This window comes from Scatophagus argus, chromosome 17 (genome assembly GCF_020382885.2).
Source record: "Scatophagus argus isolate fScaArg1 chromosome 17, fScaArg1.pri, whole genome shotgun sequence".
In the NCBI taxonomy this organism is placed as follows: Eukaryota; Metazoa; Chordata; class Actinopteri; family Scatophagidae; genus Scatophagus; species Scatophagus argus.
In genome coordinates this window covers 20,812,186-20,828,891 of record NC_058509.1, presented here as the reverse complement: position 1 = coordinate 20,828,891, position 16,706 = coordinate 20,812,186, and the positions used below count along the sequence as shown (strand labels likewise).

Genomic DNA, 16,706 nt, shown 5'->3' with positions numbered 1-16,706 from the left:
GGATTCATGTGCTACATTTTTCAAGCTGCATTAATTAATTCTTTGGACACTTGTTGACACAGATCTATTAACACAGCATTCATGTATTATTACATATTACATATGGTGAACGTGTTTGTGAACAATTTCCAATGTACACATTCAGCAGGCAAATATTCATTCTACTTTTCAGCGCCACTGTGTTCACCAGCTAGTCTCTAACTTCGCCTGTTGTTTGGTGCTGTGCATATAACATACAATACCACCTTTTACCTAAAAACAGCCACCTCCTGCCAGTAGAAGGAGGTTCACTTACTCATGTGAAAGTATTTTGGGGGCTTTAAGTAAAGTCTAGCATCCTTCAGGGCAGGTCCACTGTTTTTCAAGTCTCTGAATGCCACACAACATGAACATTTACTTTTCAAAGATGTTTATTATCAATAAATGACAAATAAATACTGTGGCTCTGCAAGGCCTGTGTTTTGTCATGTTTCAAGTCACAAGTCTCAAAACAGTCTGTAAAGTGGCAAGATCAAAATGAAGTCTTAAGCCAAGTGGACTTTTATGGAGACAAGCCTGCAGTCAAGACAAGTCAAGTATTTTGGGAGACAAGACTGAAACTGAGTCAACTCTTTAGGGAGTTTGAAGCCGAGTCTTCAACTTGAGAAAATGATCAAATAACATCAGGTATAGTTGACTCTCAAAGTCTAAAGTCGGTGACTCTTTAGAAAACCAGATCTCAGGAGGCCTACCATTGAGTTTTTGGGTAGACTAGTTTTGAGTCAAGTAGATTCTTTAGGTTTAGCCTCTTCTGAGGCTCGCTCTCCTTTGCATAAACCCCACCAAGATGCAGGTTCCCCTAACTGCGACTTATCTTTTCTTTTAAAAATACCCATGCAGTGCTTTGTGGCCCCAATGAAGAGTACCGCAGGCAGCTGCTATATCATCTAATCATGGGATGAGAGGCTAGTACACCACAAATACCCACCCACCCACACACACACACATACTCATAGTCATCATGCCTCTTTGTCAAATGTTCCAAGATTTTCCATAGGTTTTTCTGCCCCTGAATCAGATTTTCACCATCTGCAGCGATGTACACCCTCTCTCTGAAATGACCCGTGATTGGATCAAAGTCTCTCATCAAAGGCCAGGGGGAATGTTGGGTCCTCTATATTACAGTTGAATTAAAGAGTTTGATCTACACCTGCTCTAATTGGAAAGTATCATGAGATAACTTTTGTTGGGAATTGGCACTATATATATAAATTGAACTGAATTGAATTGAATTTTCTAAGCCTGAAAATGGAATTAAGAAGAGGTGGAGAAGTATAGTTTTCTCTTTTTACTTACTAAAATATGTTAAATATGATAAAAGATTATTATGGAATTTTTGCCCAGTGATGGCAAAAAATGCTGCCCACCACCAGCTTTAAATCTTACTTGAATACAAGCTCAGGTTTAGGACAAGCCACAAGACCAGTTGAGTGTTACTGAAAACAATTTCAAGTGTGTAGGGAGTCGAGTCATGCTGAATTTGAAGTAAAACAAGTCACAAGTCAACTCAACTGTTTTCAGGCAAGTTGAGTATTTAGTAAGTTAAGTCCCCAGCAGTCAAGTTAAAGTCAACTATCAAGTACATTTTCATGGTTGAAGTCTGACTTAAGTGCAAGTCCTAATCTTGAGTTCTATAGGCAGAAAGATCTCCTAATATGTTAGGAGAAGGGAAATGTTTGAAAAGAGTGAAATGGAAGGAGATAAAGAAAGATAAACTGATGACATTAAGAAGGAACAAGTTAGGTAAGAGAGGAAACAGAACGGGATGAAGGGGAAGAATAAAGCAAAATGAAGGAGGTACCAAATGCAGGGAGGAGCTATAACTGTATGTTTTATTTATTTTTATCCCTGAATATTTTAACAATCACTGCAGTGCCACCATTATGTTAGCTGATACAACTGGGAATGTGGTAATCATCTGAGGTTTTGAAATGTATCCAATAAAGAAACAGCATAAAGCATCAACCTCCTCATTATTTGTAATTGGTCACATTTATTTCAGCATTTCATGACTTTTATTTTGTTTTGGATTTTAAGTTATTTGCTGTTTGAAATATTCACAAGTATTATGCATGTTTTATCCAAAAAAGTACATAACAGGGACCTGTGCCACAAAACTAAATGATGGATTTGTTGACACACACACACACACACACACACACACACACTCCTAAAACCTGTGAATTCAAGACTATTGCTTTATATGAAAAGCTACAGATGGTTGTTATTTTGTCATGAAATTCTGACCCATTTATTTCCTTCAAGTGTCTCTTGGTAACAGTGTTATGTGTGTAAAAATGTGTGTGCAAACTTTACTCACTGAGTTGTGAACAAAAATGTTGTTTAGAGGTTATTATTATAGATGGCTCTGAAATAGTCAGCGTATCAATTTCTGTACATTTCTTCATCTATTTCATCAACTGTACCCGTAATTATTCTCATTTATAACAATCACAGGTAAAAAGCCAACAGAATACAGGAAATGACATCAACTCTGTTAAAAATCTTTGGTGTGTGTGTGTGTGTGTGTGTGTGTGTGTGTTTGGGGCGGGGAGGGGGTACTGCTAGACCCATATTAGACTCTGGCAGAACACAACAGCAATGAGGTAGAAATATTAGACATCACTGTCACTGTACTTGCAATAATTTCACCAAACGCAATTATTTCAGAGTAACTTTTATGCCAGTTTTAACTTACACCTAACCATCAACACAAGAACAAACCATGAAAACCAAGTTCTGCGACTGCACATCCAAAAAACTAACAGCTGATGCAACGCAGTTCCTAGAAAAGCTTCGGCGGGGTCAAATAGCTCAGCTCCAAAATAAATTGCCCACTTTCCCTGAGGCAGTGCTATAGGAATGGTTCAGATTTATTGTGTGTTGCAGTTTGGAGGATGATCACATGCATGTGGTCAGTAGCAGTGAGCCAGTGACCCAACCTACCTCTCAGGTTACAACCTATATATAACACCCCCCCTTCCCCTTCCCCTCTCTCCCTCTCCAGCACCACTTCCCTGGAAGCTCCCTCTCCTTCCACACTGGTCCTGGCGTCCTCCACTGTCATCTGAGATCCTCCTCCACCTCTGACTGTTTACCCACCATCCGCCTGGCAACCGTCTACATGCTCAGGATTACCAGAGGCCTTTTCTTTCAGCGCCACCATCTCTGCCTTCCTTCAACCGGCTTTCTTTGGGGATTTAGATTGTGTGAAGGTCTGAACTGAGAGGGGCTGCAGAGGAGAGTTGGGACTTAGGCTACTCACATCCTTGACTCCTTCTCCTCTCTTCTTGCTTGTTCTTCTTGAGGAGTTTTGGTTGAATCTGAGAGGCAGAAGTGGGGTTTGGAGGGCTCTCCACACCATGGATCATTCCCTGTTCGGTTGCCTACGCAGCCCTCATGCCCCAGCTCCGGGCCTGCACCCCACCATTACCCACTCGCCACTGACCCTGCATGATCGAAGTGACCACGTCTCCTTCTTGGATCTACCCAGCCCCTCGCCCCCCTATGGCTACTCTGGAGGAGAAGACAATGGAGTGTTTGGCAGTCCAGCCCACCTGTCTCAGAAGCAGCCCCCCCTCCAATCTCAGCACCCACCTGGTTGGCCCGTCCCCCTGCAAATGCCCTCACCTAATGCTCGACACAATGTCTGCCTGCCGCCGCTTGAAGCCACAGCACCTGAACTGTGCTCTGGGGGCCCGAACCTGTGCGGCACCAACCCCAGCCTCAGCAGTGGTGACCCCACGGGGGCATCATGTGTGTCTGTGGAATATGGCCGACAAAGTCTGTCTTCAGAGGACCCAGACAGAAGGAGCAGTAAAGGCAAGAATGACAGTTCAGGTAAGATCAGGATGCGCATAATGCAATTTGTTTGTTTCACACACTCACAGCTTAATTTGTTAATAGAGCTTTAATGTTGACTGGGCTTTTACACATCACCAAATTCTTATAACTATATAAAATCAAGCCACTGTCATTACATATTTAACGAAGTATTTCTCTGATCTTCTTTGATTTATTAACTGTACTACTGTAGTACTGATTGATTAACGGGACCAAAGATTTTTTGAGTAAATTTAAATTAAAAGAAAAATAGCAAAACAAAAAATATTTTATTTGTTTTCAATAAAAAAAAAATTGTAAAAATTTTGTAAAATTTTTTTTAGTTCATTCGAAAATAAGCATGAACATTAAAATACATTTCATTTTGAAGATCAAATAAATTAAAAGACTTAAGATTTTTTTTTCAAGATGAACAAACAAAAAGATCAGTATTAGCATATGCCTTTCCTCTCACGCGGATCTTTACTTTGTGCAGTTTATTTGTTTAGGTACAAAATTTTAATTGAATTTCTTTTGTACAAGTATTGGGGACATAGTGCCAGATGACATGTGGCCATTTGACCACAATCATAACTCATGTGTATAATGGCTGATTATTAAAGGTGAGTATTTCTACTTGTGACATGTTTGTCCACTTGCTGGTCTACAGTCTGCCATTCAAACTGACCAGGCAACTTGAATTAATGGCTGGAGGATTTAGGTTAGCATCTGAAAAGAAATTTGTGCGATAGAAAAGATTAAAAGGTTTTAGATTGACACCAATTATTATTTGTGAAACTGTTTGAGAAACATAACATTTTAAAATGACTCACCTCATCCCATAAACATAAAGTTAAAAACTGTGATTATATGAATTTTTGAAATGATTCTGTTCAATTATATTTTATGTAAATGTAATTTCTCAGCATGAAAGCCTATGCAGTTTTTAAGCTTTCTCCAGGCTGGCAGGAATAAAAGATTGGTGAGGAAATGTAGAGCTCTTTATGTATTTATTATAACATGCAGAGTCAAAATTTTGTGGAAATTATATAACTTATAACATATCTTAATATACACATTTAAGCCAGTATGTACAAGAAGCCCCTAAAGATATCAGAAAAAATGAAATTTACAGTGTCATGAAAACTGAACAATTTCATCTGCTAAGGAAGATCATCCCAAACTACAAACTGCACCTTGCGGTAATAATGCTGTCTCGAAATAGTAGAGTGAACTTGTGAAACTTTCACTATCTGAGTGTTTTTAATAGTGAAATGCAAACCCCTTTCAGACTGTAAAAATCCCTTCCCTTCCAGAGAAAACACAGAGGTTATGACCTCAGCGAACAAAGCCTCCTGTACTGTTAACGGGACTCACTGGAATAGTTAAGTTAAGGTGATGGTGAAAGTGCAGGTCACGTATCAGTGGCATAAAACTTAACTTCCTGCCATAAATTTTAGAGTTCTACAGCTGCGCTCATGTGCATGAATGGTAAAAGGACATGCATGACATTTCCAAGACGTATCCACAAGGCTTAACAATCACTATATCAGCATCATTTAGCTCCGCTGATGAGTAGCTTGGAATGGGTGCCAAGATGAGAACTTTCTAATTTCCCAGAGTTGATGTCCCAGCCAGGAAAGAGGGTGCTTTGACTGACAGATTGAACACTTCGAAAGGATATGCTGAAGCTGCCAGCAGCCTAACCCAAATCCAATTTCCTAACTCTAACTTCATTGGCACTCACAGAAGCCGCACCACTTTCAGTTTTCTCTGGACTTTACTTTCTTAAAAAAAGGGAACTGGTGATGATGAAATATACATAGTTATTGACCTACAATCCTTCAAAGAGCACGCTGCATAGATGGTGAAAACACAAATCTGGTAAATCAAGGCCTAAATAATTTCAAATAATTAATTGCACTGAAGGAAATAACATGACAAAAGGAAAATATGACACAAAATGGCCAATGGCAAATGTCTTTTTGTATTTCATTGGGTGTTTGTAGTCTCACATTACAGCACAGACGGTGTCTCCTTCCTGGCACACTGTGGTTTGTCAGCACATCCCACATTTACACAACTAATGAAATGTCAGCTGGATTTATGCAGTGCGGACTGGAGAACAGTGTAGAAATTATTATTCTGTGTTTTTGCGCTTTCAAAATGCTCAGTTCACTTTCATCTTTCACTGACCATGAATACACGAAAGGGCTACTTAAAATATACTCGTACTGACAGACAAGATGAGTGAGGAAAATATGATTTCACCCTAACACATGAACAGTTAGGAAAGTGTTTATATGCAATGAGTACTGTTGAGTAGAACTAAAACGTGCCTTTTAAAATTTATATTAACATGTGGCTTTTCCTTTTATTCTGAAGTGTGAGAATATTTTCTCAGTTTTTCCATGAGTCCTACATATATGTCACTTGCAGAAATAATATATAGTTTGACCTGATAACTCTAACTTTTGGCTATCATCCCACCAGTACTACTACTACAGCTAATAATAATAATACTAGGATTGTACTCATTAGGTTACTGAATCACATCTAGTGCCAATGTTTCTATTTAGTGCGTGAAACACATGCACATATACATTTTCTCTCACAGTATTCCACTTATTAGTTTCACTAATAGTTGTGAAGGTTGTTTGAGCTCACTTGCACTGAATGTAAAGAGAACTTTTTTTTTTTTTTTTTTAACTGTATGTTAAAAATGAAACTCCAAAGGTTACCTTTAACTATTACGTGAGAGGACGTGAACTTTTCACTTCTCATCACAGTCCCCCAAATGCTTCCAGTGTTGACCTGCAATGACAGTAAATATTAGCACTTTATGTAACTCTGCATTGCAGATTTGTCCAATGTGAAATAAGAAAATATCAGAAATATTGGATCTCACGTCGCAACCAGCACCCCCCACAAAGAAGTAAGATAAGACAGGAAACCCAGACAATGAGGCCTGTGGTAAACTCACTGCCAATTTAGCTAATATATTTGGATGTGCTGACATGGGTAAACTGTAGCAGCAGGCCGATATGTCAGTCAGCTGATATTGGCCTAGCACAAATACATATTTTTTCTAGATATAATTACTAGATATAATTTATTTATTTATTTATTTTTTCACCAGGACGTTATGCAGAATAAGATGCTTGTGGAACTGGAATTTAAATTCCCAGTGAGGTTTGCTATTTTAGTGCACAGATGTCCTTTTGGACAATCCAACCTCCATCAGATATCTTCGTCACAAATGTTGAATAACCACGCTTGTGAGTGACTACTACATCTGTATGGGATTTTACTGCCTAATATTGGCATCTGAGTATCAGGTCAGGCTCTTCTCAAGTCATTTAAATAATCTCATTTGACTGTTGTGACTGCTTTTATTTCCTATCTCATTTGGCTTCACTTGCAGTAATTTGTTCCCAGAACTCAGCAGTTACTTGATGAGTACAGTGATGATACAATGAAAATAATGCTGAAAACTACAAAACTAGACTCCTGTCCTGTGTATGTCACCCAAAGGCTCTGGATGCTTTTAGTTTGTACTATAGATGCTAATATTTGACTATTAATCCCCAAGAATGGTATGACTAAATAGTTTTAGTTTTCAGTGACCATAAAATATACACTGAATGGAGCCATCTGGAGCATGGGATACAACACCAGTATGACACAATAAAAGGTGATTGGCACTCGTAATGGTCCTGGTTTCATTTTATATTTGTTTCAGAAGGGCCCCTGCAGTTTATCAAATCCCTCTAATTTTTTTTCAACCCCCGTTTTTATTCTTCCTCCCCCTCACTTTTGGAGACTCAGCTGTGGCTGGAAAATGTTCTGTTTTTCATTTCAGAGTCCCAAGACGGGAGCTATAAGTCAGACATGAACAGCAAGCCCAGGAAAGAGCGCACAGCCTTCACCAAAGAACAGATCCGGGAACTGGAGTCAGAGTTTGCACACCACAACTATTTGACCAGACTGAGACGCTACGAAATAGCTGTCAACCTTGACCTCACGGAACGACAAGTACGGTACCTGCTGTGAATCATTGTGAGGGCAGGAAAGGAAGAAACAGGAGCAGCACAATAAATAGCCATCGCAATCCTATGAGCTGATGTGCTCCAAACCATGAAATACAGTTAAAGGGGAGATTAAACGGCCCATGACTTCTATTAACATCATTTGACATCCATTAGGTACTGCAGCAAAATCAACAGGTCTCGCTGATAAACACTTGAGAAATAGTTTAACACTGGAGAATTACAGTTTTTGAAACAAAGTTCCAAAAGAAATGTCTGGGGATGTAATAAATCACCACTGCAATACTGTACATGTGTCAAGAACACAAAGTATACTTAGTCTTCATAGATAAAAATGCATTATTAAGCTGCTCAGTGGTGGACGATAGAGAAAAAGCATTTAATGAATACTCTTACGAAGTAAAATAGATTGTGAAGTTTCTTTATTTATCACAATTTTCACAGTATCTGATAAGAGTGAAGCCGTTCTTTAAACTTTTAAAGTCTTTAAAGAACAGCTAAATCCTTGAACCATAAATAAAGGAAGCAGACCTACATTTGAACTTGAGAACTGCTCTCTTACCCAAGGTCAGATGAAGTGATTAATGTCATTTCCATCTTAAGCTTAGTGGAGCAGAGGGAAACTGCTGCCTTGCTCCATCAGTACAGTGACAGTAAATTTTGGCATCAAAAATAATTTGGAATTGAAAACAAAACCAAAACTGAAAACGGAAACATTGGCATGGAAACATTGCATTTTAAAAGGTTGTATTGACACAAAAATTCCACTGAAGTTATGATTTAAATTTTTGATATGTTTCACAGTGACAGTCTTTTTTTTCTCATGTCTATCTTGAGTCTTGAGTTTTGTTTTGTTTTGCTTTTTTCACTCTGTCAGTATTTTTTCAGTTTCACAAGTTTTAGAATTTCAAGCTTTGGCATGGAGTTTCAAGTTTTGGGTTTTGGCACAGAGACGAGGGACAAAGACAGTGTCATCTGCATATCCGATTATGATAAACATCACTACCCTGGACCTTAGGCCTGCTCCGATACCTCATGCTCACCTCTGAAACACGCCTAGCATACAGATTCCACGATTTTACCTGAAACTCCCAAACATCAAATATGTTGAGTCTGTTGTTGTTTTTTCTCATAGGGCTGGATTACAGTTAATTGATGTCATGCTTGTCGCCTCATAGCAAGAGGGTTCCAGGTTCGAATCCCGGTCTGGGCCCTTCTATGTGGAGTTTGCATGTTCTCCCTGTGCCTGCGTGGGTTTTCTCCAGGTACTCCGGCTTCCTCCCACAATACCAAAAACATGCACATTAGGTTAATTGGCTACTCTACATTGCCCCTAGGTGTGAGTGTGTGAGTGTGTGGTTGTTTGTCTTTGTGTGTTGGCCCTGTGATTGACTGGTGACCAGTCCAGGGTGAACCCCGCCTCTCGCCCGTAGTCAGCTGGGATAGGCTCCAGCTCCCCCGCGACCCTGACGGATAAGCGGTATAGAAAATGGATGGATGGATGGATGATGTCATGCTGGTTTGGCAGAGGTCCACTGCTGAAAGAAGCCCTAACATGAGCTAAAGTTAGCTAGCATACCTAACATCAATGTCACTGCTAATGTTAGGTTTTATGTTTAAGTACGAGAAATAGAAATGTAAAATAGCAATGTTAAAAAACATACAAAAAAAAGTTTCAAGGTGTTTCAATTTCTTCACACTATCATTACTATCATGACTAAAAACCAAAACACTGGTGATTAGCTTGCTAGTTAACAAGATGCAAGATACAGCCAGGCTAGCAGCTTTTTGTTTTTCTGTTTGTTCACATTAGTCTCTCACATCAGCACTTGACATAAACATGTCTTCTATATTTTTATCACTATTTGCTAGGACTGGCATTCTTTAACAAACAAACATTATTTCGCCTTCTTCTTCTGCCGTGATATATGGCGCCTGGCTGCATCTCACTGTTTATGATGAACATAACTCTATTATCTGCATGACAATAATGAGAAATATTGATTTCTCACATTTTTTTTTATTTGTGCATACTAAAAGTCAAAGACAAATGTGAACATTTCCTAAGGACCAAAAATATACAGAATCATCATTATGTAAGTTACAAAGCATATTACATGCACATACGTTATAAGCTAACTAAACTAACTAACTACATTTTAACCAAAGGCATGCTTTTAGTAGTTTTTGTGCCTGAATGTGCCTAACCAAACTGCAACGATTTCACAACATTCCAACAGCCATAATATGTAAAATGTTTGTTGGCAAGCTTTATTTTGAAAGTCTTACCAGATGTTGCATATTTATTACTGCTAACTTGACGCGAAGCCCTGCATATGAAAAAATGAGGTTAGAGTGGAAAGAAGAGCGTCATGGTTTGAAGTTTTATGGCCACCGATCAAGCTGCTCCATCTGACGAGCTGTCAGTGAGAACGTGTTGACGTTGAATACATTCAGACAACACGTTGCTTATAAAGATCCATCATCAAAACATTAATCAGCAAGCAAGATGAATCATCTAATGTTCGTTCATACGTTAAAAATACTCTTTTATTGCTTTATTGAACGTGGTATCACATGACATACACATTACGTATATAACACGATAATGTGATTTGGTAATGGCTCTGTATCATAGATTTAAGGAGGTTTCTCCTGGGTCAGACGGTAATATATATACCAAAATGGCCTGTTTGGAATAGAGGGTTATGTTGTATCTGATGTATACAATTTGGTCAGAAAAGTGCTGTGGTTTGTTGTCATTTAAGACTTTCCTGATGATCAGATAACTTGATGTTATATTTGAAAAAGAGCAATAATAATAATAGTTGCTCTAACTGTAATCTGAAAGCTCTAAAAAGTCCACAGTGACACTGATCACTCTGTGAAAGAGGGCAGTTGATATTTGGCTCCCATCAAAAAGATTGTACAAGACTACACAGGAGAAAAAAACCTCGGTGTTTTGACATTAGCAAACGGTTAGACATGTCATACTAATTCTCCAAAGCTAATCGATTCCAAACCACAGAGACTCTTTGAAATGTCAGCATGCTGCTCTCAATGTCTGTGAAGTGACTTTGTGATGCTATGGTCCAGATGGTTTTCTTAATGCTCACAAAGAAACATTTGTACGGTATGAAGTTGTGGTGCTGATGTGGACACCAGCACATCTTGCTGCTGTTCATTTTGGGGGTTAAAAGTGAAAACACTTGTGTGCAAACAGTCACTTTGAAAAGAGATGATTACTGGATGATTGCAGGATATTTCTGGAAAGTAGAAGGAATAGTGTGCCAACTGCCATTTTTGCTTGTATTGGTAGTATACTGAGGTAATATTATGTAGGTGAGATACCATATTACTGTTTAGTATGTAGGGAAAAGATGATAGACTAATAGATAGCACCTAAAGAAAGGTTCATAAGGTGATCCCTGAACAGGCTGTCATGCTTTAAAATTTATGAAATGAGAAACAGGAAACAATGAGCTAATGTTTGGTGGGTTCCTCCTTAATAAGGCATCAGTTTACTGTATTTAGACAGCAGAATGGAAAGAGAATGCAATGTTTTTGCTAGTTTTGCAAGTCCAATTGATACCATTTTGTAAAACTATGCTGTCTTCGATTTTATTTCCCATCTTTCAGGCAACCATTGGCTTCTAATAATTTATGTAGGGTATGAAAACCAGTTTGTTGTGGGGGTGTTCACAAAATCCATGTTAGAGAACAGTAAATACCTTGGTTTTTGGGTCATGGTTTAGTCCATTTTCAGTATTACACAGAAAACAAAGAGTAAAAAACACTAAAATTTTAAATTTTACATTAAACAGTGGTTTGGCCATTATTACTGTAAATAAAGGTCAATATGTCAGTGACACAGAAGTAGTAATAGTTAGTATCAAAGTGAAATGAAGCTTTAAGTGAAGCTTTAGCTAAATGTATAAATCTTTAGTACACTAGCTTTACATTGTCTTATATGTCTTTGTATAGGTTTGAAGACAGTCTAGCACTTCTGTCCAACAACACCCTCGCAGTCTTGGCAGCCCCAAGTGCAAGTGCAGTGTATTTGGAGGTTGGTTGGCTAGAACCAAACAGTGTTTTGGCTCAGACAACAGCCAGGATAACTCACCCAGGATTTAGGTCTTCCTGTCTGGAGCCAAGTCCCTCAATACGCCCCCTCATGTTGGCTGCTTCTCCAAATGCCCCTTATAGTAGTCCAATAAATCTGTTCATAACAGGTTTGATTCTGGATACTGTCTTTGCTATGATGTTTAAAGCCTCTGCTTCCCACCAACTGTACTGATTTACAACTCATGTTAAACTGGGTTGTTTCTTTAACAACAGAGTATTTGTGTCATACAGTACATGCTCTTCATATGGCCTGTTTATGACCAGACCTTAAAGTTAGACCTGACCCCAAGGTGTTTCAGCAGCTTGTTTTGATTTTACCACCCACAATTTTACTGAATGCTCTGCTCAATCTTGTTTCCAGTGCCAGCAAGCTGCTGTTTTTAGCAAAAAATGATAAACCTGCTGTTCACTATTTGCCCAGCATCAAATAACTAAAAGACTAACCTAAGACCACCTAAACCACCTGATGGTTAAAAATAGAATCTGTCATAAAATATACTGTATGTTCCTAATAAAGTTAATATATGAACATGCTAGCAAACAGTTGCTGATTTACACCTGATATGATGAATATAATGTCCAATACTGAGCTTTGCTTTGGCTTTCACCATCCATCCATTTGGAAAGAGGGGAGCTAGAGCCTATCCCCGCTACTAGCGAGAGGCGGGGTTCACCCTGGACTGGTTGCCAGTCAATTGCAGGGCCAACACACAAAGACAGACAACCACACACTCTCAGGGGCAACAAAGAGCAGCCAATTAACCTAATGTGCATGTTTTTGGTATTGTGGGAGGAAGCCAGAGTACCCGGAGAAAACCCACGCAGGCACAGGGAGAACATGCAAACTCCACATAGAAGGGCCCAGACCAGGATTCGAAACTGGAACAATCTTGCTATGAGGCGACAGCGCTAACCACTGCACCACCGTGCCACCTGCTTTCACCAACTTCTGAGAAAAATATCTGACTCTCTTCAGCTCTTGATGCTCTACTATGTTTACCAGCTAGTCTCTTGACTAGCTCTCTGATACTGAGCAGGTAGTGCAGAGAATTTACCTGAACCTTTTCACTAAAAACTGTGAAAAAACTAGGTTGATGAAAGCAGTAGAAGATGAGATGAGAAAGACTGAAGTTTTCAAAAAGGATTCCCAGCATTCAGTCAGTAATGCAATGTGAGTTCAGTGGTAGAATTGTCTTAATTCCCCTTTAAAACCACTGCATATATGTGTTTTTGGGTTAGCACCAAGCTGTTTATGAGAAAATGAGCCACACACTTCAGTGTTCATTCTGTAAACTGAAGTCTTAATGACTGAGTGGCAGGCCACTATTCAGCACTTCCTAAAATAAATCAGGATAAGACCACTGAGAGAGCAAATGGTCCAAGTATGGACAGGGTAAACAATATGTTAGTTTATGTCTGTTAATATATAAGTGTGGATTGAAATGGGTCCGTACTTACTGGTTGTGTTTGAAGGAGTGGGTGCTGGAGGGGCTATAGGGAGGGATGATAGATTTATAGGAAATGGGACTGGAGAGGGTGTCAGAAGAGGACAGGGGGGGTATGTCTCATTGGTCCAGACTGGATGAACCCGTTTTAGGTGGCAGCTTATTCATCACTATGAGAGACACAAATACTGACCAGCAGGCCAGTGTGACTCATGCGTCAGCACATATCTGACTATGTAGAAATACAGTACAACACTGTGATACTAACTGCTAACTGCTTGTCTAATCATTGGCTCAAACCATTACACTCTTACTTGGAGAACTCAGAGACAACAGTTTACTTGCAATTTTTCTGAAATGCTTTGAAAAACGCAGAGATGAAAATTGAAAGAAAAACGAAAGAAAACTGAAAGGGGCCTGCTTTTTTTTAAAAAGAGTTTTTCAGTCTTGTATGTATTCATGGCTAAAAGATTGGAGAGTGAGAATAAAGTTATAGGTTTCTGGGTGTGTGTCCCCTCATTGGTTAAATTTCGCTGCAACTGCAAATTCTCTGCAATTCTCTCTTAGGAGAATAAATGTTCTCAGTATATTTCTTGAAAATCTGCCCAGTAGATTTTTGATATGCGGTATCCAGTGTACAAGAGGAAAATTTTGAATGATGATGGTGCCTGAGGAAAGGTCAGGCAGTCATAAGAATTATTATATATCCTCCTAGGGAATCATGAATACCCATACCAAATTTCATGAAAAAATTGTTAAGTAGTTGCTCAAATATGCTGTATGCAGGACACAGGTCCAAAGTTAACTTTCTGAACTGCCAATGGTTGATAATCTGATAATCTGAAAGCATTAACTGCTGCCAGAAAACTGCTTATTGGTTAAGAAACAGTGCAGTACATATTCCTGGCATACTGATTGTATGTTGTGCTGTGCGATAGTGCTTTCTATCAATGTAAAGAAAAAATTCAGATGTTGTTTTATTTTAACATGATAGGCCAGCACACCCACAGCCAAACTGCTCCTGCCCCAGAGTCTAGCAAGTCTGCCGTAGTGACAGTGAACAGCGAGCTTGCATCAAAGTACTGCAATCCAGTTATAGTCAATGCAAAACAAAATGCAGTCAGTCAGCTCATGATGTAGTAATGAGAGTTTGTAGCGAAGTAGTCCTATTTTATCAACTGACCAGTAGCAATTGATTTCTTTTATTGACCACTGTAGATTTTTACCCGTATTTGGTGGTTGCTAATTTTGAACGTGACCAGAATTCATTCACTGTGGACATGTAGCAACAGCAGAAATATGTTCTTGTACCGGCAACAGGTACTGGACCTTTATCGTATTTGATATTTGTGGTGATGTTGTTAATGTTGTGAAACAGTCACAGTTTTGTTAGGTTTAGGCTCCAAAGCTGCTTTACTTTAGGTTTAGGTTAAGTTACGTACATGACTTACGTACATTACGCAAGTGACTTTGGTTTCACACGGGAAACAAACCTGCTCCTTATGTGGACTTTGTTGCTGTTTACCTCTTTACCGCTTCACCTGACTTCCTCCCTTGTTCTGTCATGACAACATTGAACATAGCAAAATTACATCATGCACCAAAATCCATCGTCCTGAATTTCAGTGTAAAAGGTAAAAGAAATATTTAGTCTGAGTAAGGCAAATCACATGTGCATTTTCAAAAGTCTTTTTAATACAAATCTGCCTCAACAGTGTGTCTTTGCTGTGTGGCACGGGGATATGTCCTGGTAGTCACGTGTAGTTGCTAGGACATAACACCAGCATTAAAAATAGAACATGTAACTACCAGGATGAAGATAATCACTCAGTTCTGCCGACTCTCTGAATGAACTTATAGCTTGGGAGTATTGTATTAAAATATCTACGAAGAGAATCAAACTTTATCGTCCAAGTATGTACACGTGTGTATCTGTTCATGTACTAAGAGGATTTTCTGTACTGGTTAACTGGTACTTGTCCATTGTGTAAATTGTGGAGCTGATGAGAGAATTTGTATTTTCTTGCTGGTTTAACCTGTGGAATATGAAGAAACCAGCACGATATCTCACTGCCTTGTGTTTGCTTGCAGGTGAAAGTATGGTTCCAGAACAGGAGAATGAAGTGGAAGCGTGTGAAGGGAGGCCAGCAAGGGGTAGCAGCTCGTGAGAAAGAACTGGTAAATGTGAAAAAAGGGATGTTACTGCCGTCTGAGTTTTCAGGAATAGTAGGACTGCAGCGTTCTGCCAACTCACCGAGACCGGCGAATGAAGAGGACAGCCACGACAGTGAGCAGAGCTCAGAGCATCCTCACCTATGACCTTCCATGATGTTATTGGACAGGACAGAAATAAGGAAACCTTGGTGAGAAATCAAAAAAAAACACAGACAATGAAACTCAGAGAGCATTCCAAAGATACTATGCATTGATGAAAGGACTTGGATTTTGCACTGTCAAGGATTTGTTTCAGTCAAATCCTGCTGTAGTTCTTTGAGCATTCACTAAAAAGTGTTTATGTTGTGTGTTGTACAATGAAGTGAACTGAAAGCACTCATGCTTTTGAATTTGAATAATTTATCAAAAATAAAGAGATCCCACGACCACCACCACCATCACCATAAAGCCAAATTTCTCAAGACATTTTTTGCATTCTAAAATGATGTAACTGGTTAACTTGTGTTCATTCTTTTGTTTTGCTTCTCGCTCCGTCCAAAAGTTTACATGCTTTTACTTGCAAATATTTGGATCTCTAATAAGAATAAATCAGAAAAATCTAAAAAAAAACCCCCAAAAAACAAAAAACGTGTCTTTCTTATCATGTATCCACTCAGGGTCCCCTAACAGCTATACATTTATTATGATGATTAGGTCCAACTCATATGTATCCTACAATTACTTACTAAAGCGCTTCTTTAATTATCTTTTTTTTTGTTTGTTTTTATTAGTGTATACTAATACGCTCTGACCATTTTTTAGTGTCTACTTTCAGTGTACTTACTACTCTATTCTACTACATTTATCGGACAGCTTATTATTTTTGCAGGTTCAAACTTTACATGTCAAATATATCCTGCTCAAGGTTTCTTCCTGTTAAAAGGGAGTTTTTCCTTGCCACTGTCTGCTTGCTCGGGGGTTCAGGCTCTGGGTCTCTGTAAAGCACCTAGAGACAATTTTGATTGTATAAGGTGCTATATAAATAAATAAATTGAAATTGAATTGAAATATG

General features: G+C 38.9%; 1 protein-coding gene across 1 annotated transcript; it reads left to right on the top strand.

Annotated features, from left to right (window-relative positions):
• Positions 1 to 2,247: 2,247 nt before the first annotated feature.
• meox2b (mesenchyme homeobox 2b) lies at positions 2,248 to 15,896 on the top strand. Its single transcript, XM_046418455.1, has 3 exons — positions 2,248 to 3,879; positions 7,724 to 7,896; positions 15,572 to 15,896. Exons 1-3 carry the CDS (start codon positions 3,402 to 3,404, stop codon positions 15,797 to 15,799), a joined length of 879 nt encoding a protein of 292 aa, XP_046274411.1. The 5' UTR covers positions 2,248 to 3,401; the 3' UTR covers positions 15,800 to 15,896.
• Positions 15,897 to 16,706: the final 810 nt, after the last annotated feature.